The 19,518-nt window shown below is 42.7% G+C and overlaps 1 protein-coding gene across 2 annotated transcripts in view; it reads left to right on the forward strand.

The window, feature by feature from the left end:
* The window catches only part of ABCC5 (ATP binding cassette subfamily C member 5), a 115,247-nt gene that overhangs the window by 56,371 nt on the left and 39,358 nt on the right, over nucleotides 1-19,518 (forward strand). For both annotated transcript variants that reach the window (XM_049881471.1, XM_049881472.1), the window contains 5 exons: nucleotides 687-830; nucleotides 7,244-7,346; nucleotides 10,203-10,387; nucleotides 10,787-10,933; nucleotides 11,212-11,341. In XM_049881471.1, the coding sequence (XP_049737428.1) occupies nucleotides 687-830; nucleotides 7,244-7,346; nucleotides 10,203-10,387; nucleotides 10,787-10,933; nucleotides 11,212-11,341 (709 nt within the window). The remainder of the gene's footprint in view (nucleotides 1-686; nucleotides 831-7,243; nucleotides 7,347-10,202; nucleotides 10,388-10,786; nucleotides 10,934-11,211; nucleotides 11,342-19,518) is intronic.

Consider the following 19,518-nt stretch of genomic DNA (forward strand, 5'->3'; position numbering starts at 1 on the left):
ACCAGATGGCCATCTGAATCAGAGATTCATGGAGCCTGCTAGCTTCTGCACATGAGTCTGCAAGTAGAAGGGCTGAGAAGAGTAGGCTGAAAATGGAGTTTGGGTTTGAAGTAATTTGGAAAGCATTGTGTTAATATCTGAGTAAGCGGGAACTGTTTTGAGAAAACAATCTCTTCTCCCTTCTGTCACTCCATGTCAAGCAGCTCAAGGAGGGTACTATCTGTCTGTGTATGTTGTCAAGTTTGGGGGACTAACCCCCCATTCTGCCACAGAAAGTCTGTAATTTCGTGCACTTCTGAGTGTGAAAGGATGTGACGTTTGATGCAAGGCCAGTGTGGCTTCATGAGTGGATTCATCTGAGACTCTGGAGGAACTGCCCTTTGAACCACCATCACAGGCGCAGTCAACTAAAGCAGGCGTTCTGTCTCGGCACTACTGACAATGTGGGCTGGCTAATTCTCTGTCAAAGGGGGCTGTCCTGTGCATTGTTAGGATGGTTAGCACCCCTGGCCTCCTCCCAGCAGTGTCCACTCCCAAGTTGCAACAACCAAGAATGTTTCCAGATTTTGCCAGATGTCCCCGTAGGCTCAGTCGCCCCAGTTGGGAACAGCTGAGCTAACTAAGGGGTAAGTGTTTGAACGTGTCTGCATAGACGACAACACTGTTGTCCCTGCCTTTGTCTCTAGTACCTGGTGGATTGCGATAAAGTGATCTTCATGAAGGAGGGCTGTATTACAGAAAGAGGCACCCATGATGAACTGATGAATTTAAATGGTGACTATGCTACCATTTTTAATAACCTGTTGCTGGGAGAGACACCCCCGGTTGAGGTAAGATTTAAGTGGTGTTTGTGTTTGTCTCCCCTTTCTAAGCGCAGGACACATGCCCGGAGTGAGTGGTAGAGAGAGACGAGTTTTCCTTCTTGCTCTCCTGCCCAGTGTTTAACGCTTTACCCTGTGGTCACCTGAGGTCCTGGGAGTGCATCCAGGCCAGGCTAAATGCCATTTTCATGGCTATCAGGGCATTTTGGAAACTGAAAGGGATGAAAGCAGAACGTTATTGGGACCTTTTCTGGAACTCTTACTTCAGTCTATGGGTGTCATCCTGTTTGATTTCAGGTAGAGTACAACTAACTGTCCCACTACTGATGTGTCTTAGGCCTTTTGCTAGAACTCAAACATTCCACGTGTCCTCAAGAACTTCTGCAGATTCACCCTGATCTCTGTTTAGGACCTCTCCCTAGGATTCTCAGGGTACTTTGGACTCTTCAGGAGGGAGAAATGAGAGGTATGCGAGGAACAAAAGAATACAAAGAGTCAGTGTGTGGTAGTGAAGGGAGCTGGCTTTCAGGATGTCCCTTAATTTTTCTGAGCTTGGTTTCCTCATCTTAAAAATGGGGGTGGTTTTGATCAAATTGACAACAGCAACTTGAAAGATCAGGAAAGGAAACTTGGGGGGCAGTGACTTTATGTTAATGGGAGAGGAACAATTTGGATAAAGAGGGTGAGAATGGCACTGAGTTGCACATGTGAAAGCAGGTGTATGTGCTCCTATGTATTTTCTCAGCAACAATAACAAAATAAACTTTTAAAAAATGGGGGTGGTTTCTTGAAAGACAAAAACAACATTATCTTAATAAGTGTGCATAACCTATAAAAAAAACAAGGTATCGCGCCTGCCTCTGTATAATTTTCTTACTCTAATAAGTGGTCAAAAAACGGTAATTTTCCCTTTAATGGTGCATTTATTTCCACAAAGCAGTAAATAATATAAACATTAGAGCCCTTTCATGTATCCCAGATGCGACTTTAAATTCTATGATTTTCTTTTTTTTTTTTACTGTCAATTAAAATTACTGTTGGGGGGCTGCAAAGTATAATTTTTTTTTCTAGAGCACATGGAACATTCTCTAGAATAAACCACATATTAGGTCATAAAACAAACCTTTGCAGAATCCAAAACATCGAAATATTACAAAGCATCTTCCCAGACCACAAGGCCTTTAAAGTGGAAATCAATAACAGAAAAATCAGGGAAAAGAAATCAAATACTTGGAAACTGAACAATACCCTACTCAAAAAAGACTGGGTTATAGAAGGCATTAAGGAGGGAATACAGAAATTCATAGAATGCAACGAGAATGAAAACACTTCCTATCAAAACCTCTGATACACAGCAAAAGCAGTGCTCAGAGGTCAATTTATATCGATAAATGCACACATACATAAAGAAGAGCCAAAATCAGAGAACTGTCCCTACAACTTGAACAAATAGAAAGCGAGCAACAAAAGAATCCATCAGGCACCAGAAGAAAACAAATAATAAAAATTAGAGCTGAACTAAATGAATTAGAGAACAGAAAAACAATTGAAAGAATTAACAAAGCCAAAAGCTGGTTCTTTGAAAAGATTAACAAAATTGATAAACCATTGGCCAGACTGACTAAAGAAATACAGGAAAGGAAACAAATAACCGGAATAAGAAACGAGATGGGCCACATCACAACAGACCCAACTGAAATTAAAAGAATCATATCAGATTATTATGAAAAATTGTACTCTAACAAATTTGCAAGCCTAGAAGAAATGGATGAATTCCTAGAAAAACACTACCTACCTAAACTAACACAATCAGAAGTAGAACAACTAAATAGACCCATAACAAAAAAAAAGAGATTGAAAAGGTAATCAAAAAACTCCCAACAAAAAAAAGCCCTGGCCCAGACGGCTTCACTGCAGAGTTCTACCAAACTTTCAGAGAAGAGTTAACACCGCTACTACTAAAGGTATTTCAAAGCATAGAAAATGATGGAATACTACCTAACTCATTCTATGAAGCCACCATATCCCTGATACCAAAACCAGGTAAAGACACCCCAAAAAAAGAAAATTACAGACCTATATCCCTCATGAACATAGATGCAAAAATCCTCAACAAAATTCTAGCCAATAGAATTCAACAACATATCAAAAAAAATAATCCACCACGACCAAGTGGGATTTATACCAGGTATGCAAGGCTGGTTTAATATTGGAAAAGCCATTAATGTAATCCACCATATAAATCAAACAAAAGACAAAAACCACATGATCTTATCAATTGATGCAGAAAAGGCATTTGACAAAGTGCAACCCCCATTCATGATAAAAACTCTCAGCCAAATAGGAATTGAAGGAAAATTCCTCAACATAATAAAGGGCATCTACACAAAGCCAACAGCCAACATCACTCTAAATGGAGAGAGCCTGAAAGCATTTCCCTTGAGAACGGGAACCAGACAAGGATGCCCTTTATCACCGCTCTTCTTCAACATTGTGCTAGAGGTCCTAGCCAGAGCAATTAGGCTAGACAAAGAAATAAAGCGCATCCGGACTGGCAAGGAAGAAGTCAAATTATCTCTATTTGCAGATGACATGATCTTATACACAGAAAACCCTAAGGAATCCTCCAGAAAACTACTGAAACTAATAGAAGGGTTTGGCAGAGTCTCAGGTTGTAAGATAAACATACAAAAATCACTTGGATTCCTCTACATCAACAAAAAGAACATCGAAGAGGAAATCACCAAATCAATACCATTCACAGTAGCCCCCAAGAAGACAAAATACTTAGGAATAAATCTTACCAAAGATGTAAAAGACCTATACAAAGAAAACTACAAAGTACTAGTGCAAGAAACTAAAAAGGACCTACATAAGTGGAAAAACATACCTTGCTCATGGATAGGAAGACTTAACATAGTAAAAATGTCTATTCTACCAAAAGCCATCTATACATACAATGCACTTCTGATCCAAATTCCAATGAGATTTTTTAACATGATGGAGAAACAAATCACCAACTTCACATGGAAGGGAAAGAAGCCCCGGATAAGTAAAGCATTACCGAAAAAGGAGAAGAAAATGGGAGACCTCACTCTACCTGATTTTAGAATCTATTATACAGCCACAGTAGTCAAAATAGCCTGGTACTGGTACAACAACAGGCACATAGACCAATGGAACAGAATTGAGAACCCAGATATAAATCCATCCACATATGAGCAGCTGATATTTAACAAAGGCCCAGTGTCAGTTAATTGGGGAAAAGATAGTCTTTTTAACAAATGGTGCTGGCATAACTGGATATCCATTTGCAAAAAAATGAAACAGGACCCATACCTCACACCGTGCACAAAAACTAACTCCAAGTGGATCAAAGACCTAAGCATAAAGACTAAAACGATAAAGATCATGGAAGAAAAAATAGGGACAACGTTAGGAGCCCTAATACAAGGCATAAACACAATACAAAACATTACCAAAAATGATGAAGAGAAACCAGATAACTGGGAGCTCCTAAAAATCAAACACCTATGCTCATCTAAAGACTTCACCAAAAGAATAAAAAGACCACCTACAGATTGGGAAAGAATTTTCAGCTATGACATCTCTGACCAGCGCCTGGTCTCTAAAATCTATATGATTCTGTTAAAACTCAACCACAAAAGGACAAAAAACCCAATCAAAAAGTGGGCAAAGGATATGAACACGCACTTCACTAAAGAAGATACTCAGGCAGGTAACAGATAATGAGAAAATGCTCTCGGTCATTAGCCATTAGAGAAATGCAAATTAAAACTACGATGAGATTCCATCTCACTCCAACAAGGCTGGCATTAATCCAAAAAACACAAAGTAATAAATGTTGGAGAGGCTGCGGAGAGATTGGAACTCTTATACACTGCTGGTGGGAATGTAAAATGGTACAACCACTTTGGAAATCTATCTGGCGTTTTCTTAAAAAGTTAGAAATAGAACTACCATGCAACCCAGAAATCCCACTCCTCGGAATATATCCTAGAGAAGTAAGAGCCTTGACACGAACAGATACATGCACACCCATGTTTATTGCAGCTCTGTTTACAATAGCAAAAAGCTGGAAGCAACCGAGGTGTCCATCAACGGATGAATGGTTAAATAAATTATGGTATATTCACACAATGGAATACTACGCACTGATAAAGAACAGTGATGAATCTGTGAAACATTTCATAACATGGAGGAACCTGGAAGGCATTATGCTGAGTGAAATTAGTCAGATGCAAAAGGACAAATATTGTATAAGACCACTATTATAAGATCTTGAGAAATAGTATAAACTGAGAAGCACACGTACTTGAGGGAGGGAGGGTGGGAGAGGGTTATTTACTGATTAGTTAGTAGATAAGAACTACTTTAGGTGAAGGGAAAGACAATACTCAATACACGGAAGGTCAGCTCAACTGGACTGGACCAAAAGCAAAGAAGTTTTCAGGATAAACTGAAAGCTTCGAAGGTCAGCAGAGCAAGGGCAGGGGTTTGGGGACTATGGCTTAAGGGGACTTCTAAGTCAATTGGCAAAATAATTCTATTATGAAAACATTCTGCATCCCACTTTGAAGTGTGGTGTCTGGGGTCTTAAACGCTAACAAGCAGCCATCTAAGATGCATCAGTTGGCCTCAATCCACCTGGATCAAAGGAGAACGAAGAACACCAAGGTCACACGATAACTATGAGCCCAAGAGACAGAAAGGGCCACATGAACCAGAGACTACATCATTCTGAGACCAGAAGAACTAGATGGTGCCCGGCCACAACCGATGACTGCCCTGACAGGGAGCACAACAGAGAACCCCTGAGGGAGCAGGAGAACAGTGGGATGCAGATCCCAAATTCTCATAAAAAGACCAGACTTAATGGTCTGATTGAGACTAGAAGAATCCTGGCGGTCATGGTCCCGAAACCTTCTGTTGGCCCAGGACAGGAACCATTCCCGAAGACAACTCATCAGACAGGGAAGGAACTGGACAATGGGTTGGAGAGAGATGCTGACGAAGAGTGAGCTACTTGTATCAGGTGGACACTTGAGACTGTGTTGGCATCTCCCGTCTGGAGGGGAGATAGGAGGGTAGAGAGGGTTAGAAACTGGCAAAATTGTCACGAAAGGAGAGACTGGAAAGAGGGAGCAGGCTGACTCATTAGGGGGAGAGTAAGTGGGAGTATGGGGTAGGGTGTATATAAGCTTATATGTAACAGGCTGATTTGATTTGTAAACTTTCACTTAAAGCACAATAAAAATTATTAAAAAAAAAAATTACTGTTGGGGGGAAGGAGTCTTATTTGGAAAGCCCAATGGGAGCCTGAGGCTGGCTATGATGCAGAGTTAAACGTAGTGAACACTCTTAAGGGAATTTACCATTATAAAGATGTAAGGGGAAACTTGGCAAGGACAGCATTAGGTAGTTTCTGTCATCTCAGGTTCAATTTGATGACTGCTGGGATCAAGTCCCTGTTGCAGGCAGCTCTCCGTGCTAGACCCTGTGTGGGTTATAGCCAGGAGTGAGAGTTCACCCTGCCCTTGAGGGGCTCTCAGCCTTCTAGAGGAGATGATGCTCCTACAGGTAAGTGTACCCCAGGCCGTATGTATAGCTGTGTGCTGTGGTAGAGGCTCTAACAAAGTGCCGTGGAAGCAGAGAGGAGTGAGCTTTACTCTAGGGCAGTCTAAGTCACCTCACAGAGACTGTAAGATATGAATCCATCTGAATGGTGGCAATCGCCACTGAGATTGGGATGATACTGAGATTGAGATGACTGAGATTGAGATGCACGGAGCGAAGCTGAGAAGTGGGAGGTTGCCAGGTGCAAGGAATGGTGTGAAAGGCAGCGTGGCTGGAGAGTAGGAGCTGGGAGTGACAGTAAAGTCAGAGAAACTTGCAGAGTTAGGGTAGGGCCAGGACGTGGGAGTCCTGCAAAACCAAGCTGAGAAGTTTAGGTTTATCCTGGGGTAGCACTGGGACATGATCAGCTCTGTGGATTAGTGATGTGGGGGATCAGGGCCGGGGAGAATGGCAATGACCCAACCCTCATGGTTTGGACCAGTTACAGTGGATGAGAACAGAATAAAGGCCACTGTATTTGGGTATAGAAAGTCTTTAGCAACTTTGTGGGAGAACAGTGTCAGTGGAATAGGGGTAGGAACTCAGGTCTCAAAGATTTAAGGAAGTATAGGGTCGCTATGAGTCTGAATTGACTTGATGGCAGTGGGTTTTTTGGTTTGGGGGAAGTAGAAGGAATGAGTATAGGTGGCGCTTTGAGGAAGTAGGATGTGCATCTCTTCGATAACAGCGGCAGCATCTATTGCTGGTTCTCTAATTCATCCTGTGGACCTTCACTCGATGACTGTGTCGTGATGGGATGCACTTTGTTTTTCTTTTTTTATTAGATTAACTCAAAAAAGGAAACTAGTGGTTCACAGAAGAAATCACAAGAAAAGGGTCCTAAAACAGGATCAGTAAAGAAGGAGAAAGCAGTGAAGGCAGAGGAAGGTAATGACCATTAAATTTTATCAGCAACCATGCTGCATGGTAACTCACGGTGTTCCGTATGTAGCCTTATGTCTTCTAGAGTCCGTGGCCTGATATTTCTGGAATAACAGAATTCTTCCATAATATCGGGAGACCAGGAGGCACCTTCTGTTTGCTTAGACTGACCAGGCCCACAAGAATGACCTTTAATCCTAGGCTCTTTGGATCCCACGGGGTGGGGTGGGGTCCTGGGTAGTTCTGGCTGAGTCATCTTGAGTAAGAAAAGACTGAATGGTGGTGAACGTTATACCTTCCCTTCCTATGACTCACCTTTGCTCTTTAAAAGTCTGCCCAAAGCAAAGCACAGGTGTTACAGCTCCAAGAGTGCCCCTGTGACAGAATCCTACAGGCGTGGGCTTGTCCTGATGAGACTGGAGCCAGGACTGTAACCAAGACTTATAGCAGGCTGTTTCCTGCTTGGCCTCCCACATCAGAGTCCTTGGTCCTGTTTCTCAATCCCTTTATCTTATCAGCAGAAACAAATCTTAGAAGTTAGAGAAGCTATTTGAATCACCTTGGGCATTTCCACCTTTAAGAAGGTTAAGCTGCAGGTCAGTTTACCAAAAACAAAGGAATGTAGTCCTGCTCACAAACCTTCCTTTCTATTGAGTTACTTCCTTGTTGGACTGTTTTTTTTTTTTCCTGTCCAGAGCCTTGCTTGGGTGTGCGGGTGCTGTGGGGTGGGCCTGTTTTCACTTCCTTGTTCTGCAAACAGACACTTAGCGCTAGGGGTAGACCATTCCCCTTGACCACTGCCTGTCTCTTTTCTTTCTTTAAAAAAAAAAAAGGTGATATTTTTAATTCAGGTGTGATTTAAGAAAACTTACTCCAGCAGCAAAGGCAGACACAGCGCAGGTGGAGACACCTGTCAGTTCCTGCTGCAGGCAGCATAAAGAATAGAATGTCACTAGGAAAACATTTGTTCTTATCTGTATAGCAAGGAGCCCTGTGGAACAATTGTTAAGAGGCCAGCTGTTAACCAGAAGGTCAGCAGTTCCAGCCTGCCTGTAGTGCCTGGGAGATAAGACCTGGGGATCTGCTCCACAGCCTTGGAAACCCTATGGGGCATTTCTACTCTGTGCTATAGAGTCACTCTGTGTCTAAATCGACTTCAGTGGCACACAACAACATCTGTGTAGCCATGAACCTGGATACTCACAATTCTTAAAATGCTCAAGGTGTGTGTGGCTTATTCCAAGATTGTTGTTGTGTGCTGTCAAATCAGTTCCGATTCATAGTGACCCTGTAGGACAGAGTAGAACTGCCCCATAGGGCTTCCCAGTCTGTATTCTTTACCGGAGCAGATTGCCAGGTCTTTTCTCCCATAGAGCAGCTGGTGGGTTCGAACCCCTGACCTCCCAGTTAGCAGCCAAGCACTTAACCATTGTGCCACCAGGGCCCATTATTCCAAGATGATTAAACATCATCTGTGAGGGAGAGACAGAGGCTCTCTCTGCTGCTGTTTCTCTGTCTTGTCATGTCAGCACCAATCACCTGGCCACACCCGGGACACCCTGGCAGATACCTTGAACCTGGAGCCCAAGTGGCACAATAGTTAAAAGCTCGGCTGCTAACCAAAAGGTTGGCAGTTCAAATCCACCACCTACTCCTTGGAAATCCTATGGGACAGTTCTACTCTGTCCTGTAGGGTCACTACCAGTCAGAATCAACTTGACGGCAGTGGGTTTGGTCTGGTTAGCTAGTTACTCACCACGTCCTGCTACATTTATGTCTTGACTGCTCCTCTAACCTGTCACCTTTTAAATCTGTCCTCCGCACAGGGAGCTGAGAGAGCTAGTTAAAGACAGACCATCCACCTCACTCTCCCATACGAAACCTTTCTGATTTTCAAAGCCAGGCTTTCTTGTCTTTTCCTAATACAGCACACATACAAAATGCTGCTGAGTATGTGGGACCCTGGGGTAAATGCAAGAGGCTGCACGCAGAGGCACTTGGTGTGGGCATTCTGGCCATCCCAGGTCACCTTGTCCAGCAGGGCTGAGAGAGATGGATCTCGACACCCCGTCACCTGTTCTCTTGAGACATTCTCATGTGGAGGACGGACTTCAAGTGCTTTTCTACTGACCGCAGCCTGTTTATCCCCCTTGTCCCTTGCCACACCCTGCACTCACATAACTCACCTTGAGCTCAGCAGTGCTAAGGTGCTGTGTTTACCTGTACATACCTTCCTGTTTCCCCACCTCTGGGCCTGAGCTCATGTTAGTCTCCTGCCTATTGTTGCTCCACCTGGCCAACTCTGACTTACCTCTCACAGTACAATGCAGACTACACAGAAAAGCTCCCTTGAAACCTCGCCGCTAATGGCTACTCACCTCCCCCAGGTGGGTCAGGTGCTCTTCCTGGATGTTCCCACGCTGCCCTGCTTATACTGTATCATCACATTTAGCCCGTTTCATTGTAATAATACGTGTATTCATCCGCCTGCCCTACTAGACTCTGAGCTGCCCCAGGCAGGGACCTGGTCCTCCTCCTCCTCTTACTGCTCTAGGGCCTCATTCTGGACCTGGCGCTCAGTAAATATTGAATGAATGCTTCTGATAAAGAGGAAATGATTCTAATCTAGAGCCTCCTAAACTGTAGGTTCTCTTCCATTCTGTTGCTTGATAAAACCTATTGCCCCAGAGTCTATTCCAACTCATAGCGACCCTACAGGACAGAGAAGAACTGCCCCATAGGTTTCCAAGGAGCATCTGGTGGATTCGAACTGCTGACCAGGGCCGCTGTTATCTGTAGATGGTTTAATTTGTGGAGAGTAGCTTTTCTCTTCTGAGTTCGTGTTTCTCTCTTCCTACCTAGGGCAGCTGGTACAAGTGGAAGAGAAGGGGCAGGGCTCCGTGCCCTGGTCAGTGTATGGTGTCTACATCCAGGCCGCTGGGGGCCCCTTGGCGTTCCTGGTCATTATGGCCCTTTTCATGCTGAATGTGGGCAGCACTGCCTTCAGCACCTGGTGGTTGAGTTACTGGATCAAGCAAGGAAGTGGGGTAAGCTACTCCTTAATGAGAAAATTGTTTGTCTGAGCATGTGGCCATGTCGCCATATTGTCTGGTGATTTTTAGGGAAACTGCTCTAGTTTTCAAAGAAAAGGAGCAATGCCCAAGGATGACCCAGGATGGAAAAGATGAGTCCCTGATGTAACATCACGAGACAAGAAAACCCTTGGCCAACTCATGGGGTGGTAGAGCTTGTCACTAGGGCATCAGCAGACTGTCTGCCCTTGTCCATGAGAAAAGAGAGGAGGAGGTAGGCAAAGCCAGCCTTGTGTTTGCCACAGCCAGGTCCTGGGGCCATTATCCTGACACCCCTGGAGCTGAGCGTGGCACAGGCAGGGGCTGCTGGCGCTCCTTCAGAGCCCTGCCTCAGAGTGCCTTACCTTCCAATAGAACACCACAGTGACCCGAGGGAACAGGACTGTGGTGAGTGACAGCATGAAGGACAACCCCTCCATGCAGTACTACGCCAGCATCTACGCCCTGTCCATGGCCGTCATCCTCTTCCTGAAAGCTGTCCGAGGAGTCGTCTTTGTCAAGGTGTGTGGTGCGGCCTCCACTCCCATCTCCCTGCGTGCTTTCTCCTGGGCTGATTCTGAATCTGGGGACTCCCTGGGAGCACAGTGGCCCTAGCTGAAATGACTTGTATCTGTTTGCCTCAGACTTCCCTGTCAGCTACCTCCTTCCTCCCTGAGGGTTTACTGTGAGGCCAGGCCTGCTGCCCTCCCGCAGCGTTGGGAGTGGCCTGGACGAGTAAGGGCTGAGCTGCCCGACTCTGTAGGTCTCTGGCCCTGATCCCTGTGTGCTCCGCTCCTCAGGGGACCCTGCGAGCCTCATCCCGGCTTCACGACGAGCTGTTTCGAAGGATTCTTCGAAGCCCCATGAAGTTCTTCGACACTACCCCCACGGGGAGGATTCTCAACAGGTTTTCCAAAGACATGGATGAAGGTACTTCTGACTCATCCTTTCTTTTACGCTTTGGAAGGCACACTGGACCTCACTCTTTGCTCTAGATGACTCCCCAAATGTGCAGGCTTCCATATCCTTAGATTCTGAGAACACACTGCCTATAGGTTTCCTCACAGGAGCATTTTAGTTTTAGCATCTTCTCCATGCTTCAGCGTATACCAGGCTAAAGACCTGTCTGATTTTTTACCTTTCATTTAAGTTCCCATTCAGTCTTATTGGACCTGAAAACAAATTCAGAGGGTTGAGTTGGCATAAAGGCTCTGGAGAGGGGCCTCTGGAATTCCACAGCACATACTTGCTTTGAGGTAATGCTTTGGTTCCTGGAGACCCACAGCCTCTGACAAGTTCTGTAGTTTCCCTGATGTTGCATGGGCAGTGCCCGGCACCAGAACTTACATATTCCCATAACCCAGAATTAGAGTAATGCCACCTGATATTTATTAAGGGCTTACTGTGTCAAAAGTGGTATGCTGAGTGTTTTACAAGCATTATCCTAATCCTCAGAGTCCCAGTGGCTCGGTCATTAAGAACTACAGCTGCTAACCAAAAGGTCAGCAGTTCAAGTCCACCAGCCACTCCTTGGAAACCCTATGAGACAGGTTAACTCTGTCTTGTAGGGTCACTATGAGTCAGAATCTACTCAAAGGCAGCGGATTTTTGGTCTTAATCCTCACAGCAACCTTATGAAGTGGGTATTGTTTCACCCATTAAATACATGAGGAAGCTGATGTCTGGAGAGGTTAAGTAACTTGCCCAAGGTCACACAGCTATTAGGTAACAAAGCTGGGTGTTGAGCCCATCTTTTTGTCTACAAAGCTGATGTTTTTAACTACTGCACTATGCTGCCTCCATAAAAGGCGTTTTTTTTTCCAGACATTGATAGGTTAATGTAAAGCCATGCTGGAAGTAAGGAGGGATCAAAACAAACCATCACTGATAGGCACAATCAGTGTATAATAGCATGATCCCACTTATGTTAAACACAAGTACACACACATATACGTACACACAAGAATGGAAAAAAAGACTCCACTCAACAATTAAACAAGTAACCCAGTTACAAAATGGGCAAAAGATCTGAACAGACACCTCACCAGGGAGGATACACAGTTGGTAAATAAGCATACGAAAAAATGCTCCACATCATATGTCTTTGCAAATCAAAACAACAGTTGGATTCCACTGTTAAACAAAAACCAAACCAGTTGCCATCCAAATAATTCCAACTCATGGCAGGCGACCCCATGTGGATCAGAGAAGAACTCTGCTCTATAGGATTTCCAATGGCTGATGTATCAGAAGTACATCACCAGGCCTTTTTTTTGAGGTGCCTCTCGGTGGACTCGAACCACCAACCTTTCAGTTAGCAGCCAAGTAATTAACCATTCATGCCACCCAGAAACTCCACATACCTGTTGGAATGGCTGAAATCCAAAGCACTGACAATACCAAATGCTGGTGAGTCTGTAGGGCAACAGAAACCCTCATTCATTGCTGGGGGGAATACAAAGTGGTACAGCGCTTTGGCAAGACAGTCTGGTAGTTTCTTATTAAGCTAAACACAGGCTTGCCATATGATCCGGCAACCATGCTCCTAGATATTTACCCAAATGAGATGAAGACATGCCCAGATAAAAACCTGTACATGGATATTTATTGCAGTTTTATTCATAATTGCCAAAAATTGTGGAAGGACCCAAGATGTCCTTCAATAAAACCAAACCAGTGAGTTGATTCCGACTCATAATGACCCTATAGGACAGAGTAGAACTGCCCCATAGAGTTTCCAAGGAGCAACTGGTGGATTTGAACTGCTGACCTTTTGGTTAGCAGCCAAACGCTTGATCATTGTGCAATCAGGACCTGTCCTTCAAACTGTGGTGCGTTCATACACGGGAGCATTATTCATTGCATTATTCCTTGATAAATGATCTATGAAACTACAAAAAGACATAGAGGGATTGGAATAGAAGGGAGGTTCCTCAGTATGTTTCAGGGCATATGTGAAAAGCCAACTGCCAACATTATACTTAATGGAGACAGACTGAGAGCTTTCCCTTGAAATTGGAAACAAGAAAAGGGTGCGCACTCTTAGCACTTCTATTCAATATTGTATTAGAAGTCCTACCCGTAGTAATAAAACAAGAAAAAGAAATAAAAAGTATCCAGATTGAAAAAGAAAAAGTAAGATTATCTCTATTCATGGATGGTATGATCCTATGTATAGAAAATCCCAAAAAGTCCACAAGAAAACTTGTAGAGCTAATAGAGAAATTTGGCAAAGTTGTAGGGTACAAGGTCAACAAACAAAAATCAGTTGGGTTTTTATATACCAACATTGAGAAATCTGAAAGAGAAATTAGGGGAACAATTCCATTTACATTAGCATATGAGGTAATAAAATACCAGAAGTCTCACCAGGGCTGTGAAGGACTTATACAATGAAAACTATAAAACACTGCTGAAACCAAGAGACAGAAAGGGCCACATGAACCAGCGACTACATCATCCTGAGATCAGAAGAACTAGATGGTGCCTGGCTACAACCAATGACTGCCCTGACAGGGAACACAACACAGAACCCCTGAGGGAGCAGGAGAGCAGTAGGATGCAGACCCCAAATTCTCATAAGACCAGACTTAATGGTCTGACTGAGACTAGAAGGACCCCGGTGGTTATGGCCCCCGGACCTTCTGATGGCCCAGAACAGGAACCATTCCCGAAGCCAACTCTTCAGACAGGGATTGGACTGGACAATGGGTTGGAGAGGGATGCTGGTGAGGAGTGAGCTTCTTGTATCAGGTGGACACTTGAGACTACGTTGGCATCTCCTGCCTGGAAAGGAGATGAGAGGGTGGAGGGGGTTAGAAGCTGGCGAAAAGGACATGAAAAGAGAGAGTGGAGGGAGAGAGCAGGCTGTCTCATTAGGGGGAGAGTAATTGGGAGTGTGTAGCAAGGTGTATATGGGTTTTTGTGTAAGAGACTGACTTGATTTGTAAACTTTCACTTAAAGCACAATAAAAATTATTTTAAAAAAAGAAAACACTGCTGAAAGAGATTAAAGAAGACATAAATAAATTGAAAGATGTTCAATGTTCATGGATTGGAAGACTTAATATTGTTAGGATGTTCACCCAGTGCCCTCGAATCGATTCCTTAGGATGTTATTACTGCCCAGATTGACCTGGAGTATTAAAAGCTTGGAAGCAGACATGCAAGGCACAATAATTGGTCTGTATTCTCCTGGAACAACACAGGAAAAAGGAGAGGGAGGATATGGAATGTATGGCTAATTGCCTTCATGAACAACTGCTCCTTTGCCATAAGACCAGAAGAACTGGATGGTGCCTGGCTACCATTACTGAACATTTTGATCAAGGATTCCATAGAAAAATCCTGATCAAAAGGGAGAAATTACAGAACAGGATTTCAAATTCTGAGGGACTCCAGACTTCCTGGAACCATAAAGTTTGAATGAACTCCTGAAACTATTGCCTTGAGATAATCTTTAAACCTTAAACCCAGAAGTATCCCCTGAAGTCTTCTTAAAACCAAACAATAGTTTAGCTTAACTTGTAAAAAATGTCTATCTTGAACATTAATGCTCTTTTAAGAGCTATCTATATGGAATCAGGGAACCTAGTGACATAGGGGTTAAGTGCTACAGCTGCAAATCAAGAGGTCGGCAGTTTGAATCCACCAGGCGCTCCTTGGAAAGTCTATGGAGCAGTTCTACTCTGCCCTATAGGGTCACTATGAGTCAGAATCAACTCGATGGCAACGGGTTTGGTTTTTTTTTTTAATATGGGATCAAGTTGACAGCAGCAACTTGAAAGATGACATAGGAATCTCAGGGGGCAGTAAATTTAATGGGGGAGGAACAACTTAGAAAGGAAGGTGAGAATGGTTGCACAACTTGAAGAATGTAATCACTGTCACTAAATGGTACATGTAGAACCTGTTGAATTGGTGTATGGTTTGCTGTGTATATTCTCAGCAACAGCAACATTTTTTTTTTAAATCATCTTTTTATATGAGATAGCACTATAAAAAAAAAAATATGAGACCAAATGGTCAACGTTTACTCTAAAGCAAAGATGAAAGGGCAAAGGAACAGGAATACTAGATTACTGGAATTGAAACATCCAGAATGGAAATAATGAGAGTGTTAACACGTTGTTAAAAATGTAATCAATGTCTCTGAACAATTTGCATAGTAATTGTTAAATGGGAACCAAATTTGCTGTGTAAACTTTCACCAAAAACAGTGAAATATTATATAAAAGGGGGGAAAAAAGGATATTACTCAGAACAAATCAATGAATGGAAAGGTATTTACAATATTATATTAAGTCAAAAAGCAGGCTGCAAAAATGTAAATATGTATAGGGACTTTGTTTTTAAAAATTATTTAAAGCTGGAAAGAACACCAAAATGTTTACAGTAGAATTATGGATGCTTTCCATTTATTTCTGTCTTTATACTTCTCTGCATTTTCTGACATTCTACAATGAAGCACAAAGAATAATACAATAAAAAACCATGTACTTTCCCCCTTAAAAAAGTGGCAGAACCTTGAGTTCATATTACTGAGTGAAAGAAGGAATGCCAAAGATGAGGAAATTGAAGATTTTTATCAACTTCTGCAGTCTGAAAGTGATCAAACATGCAATCAAAATGCATCACTGGTGATCACTGGTGATCGGAATGCAAAAGTTGGAAACAAAGAAAGAAGGATCGGTAGTTGGAAAATAATGGCTTTGGTATTAGAAGCAATGCCAGAGATTGCATGATACAATTTTGCAAGACCAACAATTTATTCATTGCAAATACCCTTTTTCAACAACATAAATGATGACTATACACGTGAATCTTGCAGGATCAACTATGTCTGTGGAAAAAATGTAGGAAAGCTCAGTATCATCTGTCAGAACAAGGCCAGGGGCCAACTGCAGAACAGGTCATCAATTACTTGTATGCAAGTTCAAGTTGAAGCCGATGAAAATTAAAGCAAATCCATGAGAGCCAGAGTAGGACCTTGAGTATATCCCACCTGAATTTAGAGACCATCTCAAGAATAGATTTGATGGGTTGAACACTAATGATCAAAGACCAGATGAGTTGTGAGGTGAAATGAAGGACATCGTACATGAAGAAAGCAAAAAACGTCATTAAAAATACAGGAAAGAAAGGAAAGACTAAAGCGGAAGTCAGAAGAGACTCTGAAAATTGCTCTTAAATGTAGAGTAGCTAAAGCAAAAGGAAGAAATGCTGAAGTAAAAGAGCCAAACAGAAGATTTCAAAGGGCAACTCAAGAAGAGAGAGTAACGTATTATAATGAAATGTGCAAAGACGTGGAGTTAGAAAACCAAAAGGTAAGAACATGGTTGGCATTTCTCAAGCTGAAAGAACTGAGGAGAAAATTCAAGCCTCGGGTTGTAATATTGAAGGATTCTACGAGGAAAGTATTTAATGACACAGGAAGCATCAGAAGAAGATGAAAGGAATACACAGAGTCACTGTACCAAAAAGAATTGGTCAATGTTCAGCCATTTCAGAAGGTAACACATGATCAGGAACCACTGGTACTGAAGGAAGGAGTCCAAGCTGCACTGAACGCACTGGTGAAAAACAAGGCTCCAGGAACTGACGAAATACTGATTGAGATGTTTCAACAAGCAGATGCAATGCTGGAAGCACTCACTTGTCTACCTATGCCAAGAAATTTGGAAGACAGTTTCCTGGCCAACTGACTGGAAGAGATTCATATTTGTCCCCATTCCAAAGAAAGGTGATCCAACAGAACGCGGAAGTTATCAAACAATGTCATTAATATCACACCCAAGTAAAATTTTCTGAAGATAATTCAAAAACAGTTGTAGCAGCACATTGACAGGGAACTGCCAGAAATTTAAGCTGTATTCAAAAGAGAACATGGAACGAGGGATATCATCGCTGATGTCGGGTGGATCTGGGCTGAAAGCAGAGAATGCCGGAAAGATGTTTACCTGTGTTTTATTGACTATGCAAAGGCATTCAGTTATATGGATAGCAAATTATGGACAGCATTGTGATGAATGGGAATTCCACTGGGATGGGAATTCCAAGGGAATGTGCTCTTGAGGGGCCTGTACATAGACCAAGTGGCAGTTGTGCTAACAGGTTTAAAATCAGGAAAGGTGTGCATGAGGGCTGTATCCTTTCACCATACTTATTCAATCTGTATGCTGAGCAAATAATTCAAGAAGCTGGACTTTATGAAGAAGAACACAGCATCAGGATTGGAGAAAGACTCATTAACAACCTGCGTTATGCAGATGACACAACCTTGCTCGCTGAAAGTGAAGAGGGCTTGAAGCACTTACTGATGGAGGTCAAAGCCTTCAGTATGTATGATTACACCTCAACATAAACAAAAATCCTCACAACTGGTACAATAAGCAACATCATGATAGATGGAGAAAAGATTGAAGTTGTCAAGAATTTCATTTTACTTGGATCTACAAGCAGCAATCAAAAAATCAAACATGTTGTATTGGGCAAATTTTCTGCAAAAAGACCTCTTTAAAGTGCTAAAGAGCAAAGGTGTCACTTTGAGAACTGAGGTGTCCCTGATCTAAGCCATAGTATTTTCAGTCGCTTCATATGCAGGCAAAAGCTGGACAATGGATAAGGAAGACAGAAGAAGAACTGATACCTTTGAATTATGGTGTTGGCGAAGAATATTGAGTATACTATGGACTGCCAGAAGAACAAACAAATCTGTCCTGGAAAGAGCACAGCCCAAATCTTCGGCAAGGACGATGAGACTGTCTCAGGTACTTTGGACATGTCAGGAGGGAGCAGTCCCTGGAGAAGGACATCATGCTTAGAGGGTCAGCAAAAAAGAGGAACACCCTCAACGAGGTGGATCGACACAGTAGCTGCAACAGTGGGCTCAAGCATAGCAATGATTGCGAGGATGGTGCAGAACCGGGCAGTGTTTCGTTCTGTTGTACACAGGGTCACTCTGAGTCGGAACCGACTTTATGGCACCTAACAACAAGTGAATGAAGCCACTCTGAAAAAGCTACATACTGTATAATTACAACTATATTAAATTCTGGAAAAGGCAAAAATATAGAGACAGTGGAAAGATCCGGGGTTGCCAGGGATTCGGGGGAAGAGAGGAAGGATGTGCAGTTGGAGCAAGGGCGTGTTAGGGCAGTGAACTATTCTATATGATACTGTAATGCATTTGTTAAAACCCACAGGACTGTACAGCACAAACAGTGAACCCTAGTGTAAACTATGGGCTGTACTTAATGATAATATATCAACATTAGTTCATTTGTAGCAAACATACCACAGGAGTACAAGTTGCTAGTATGAGGAGACATAGCTGGCAAAGAGGAGGGAGTTAGACACCAAGTCTCTGTACTTTCTGCACCATTTTTCTGTAAACCTAAAACTGCTGTAAAAAATAAAGCTTATTAAAAGGATTTTTTTTAAAAATCAGTGTTATCAGCACGTGTGGAATTTGCGTGAAAATATCTCAGCCAAAAAGGGGGGCGGGCGTGAGAGGGAAGGTTGTAGAAAGGAGATGAAGAAAAAGTCAATAACTGGAAGGTTCTGTCTTCTTGTTTCATCGTTTGTATCTGTTTAAAAATTTCCAGGAAGAAAGCTTCTTAAATCAGTTCATCGGGATTGGCAATCGTATAGGTGATTTTTGTCTTTTTTGCACATTTATTTCCCAGGTATTTGATAACAACCATAGGTTACTTTGTAAAAGAAGAAAACATTAAAAGAGGGCTTACGGGATAGTGAGCCAAAAGAGTCGGGGTCAAGATTACTTGGGTTTTTATTGGGATAACAAAAGTGAGACTAACCAGGATTCCAGATTTGCCTTTGATCCAACTGTTCAAAGTACAAAATCATCAACTTCAGGTAGGGATTTTGGTAGAGTCTCTCTTTTTTTCTAATATTTAATTTAATTTATTTTTTGTCGTTGAAAATATACACAGCAGAACATACACCAATTCAACAATTTTTACATGTACAATTCAGTGACATTGATTGTATTCTTCAGGTTGTGCAACCGTTCTCACCGTCCTTTTCTGAGTTGTTCCTCCTCCATTAGCATAAAGTCATTGTGCCCTCAGCTTCCTGTCTGTCCT

The sequence above is a fragment of the Elephas maximus genome, chromosome 1 (assembly GCF_024166365.1).
Source record: "Elephas maximus indicus isolate mEleMax1 chromosome 1, mEleMax1 primary haplotype, whole genome shotgun sequence".
NCBI lineage: Eukaryota > Metazoa > Chordata > Mammalia > Proboscidea > Elephantidae > Elephas > Elephas maximus.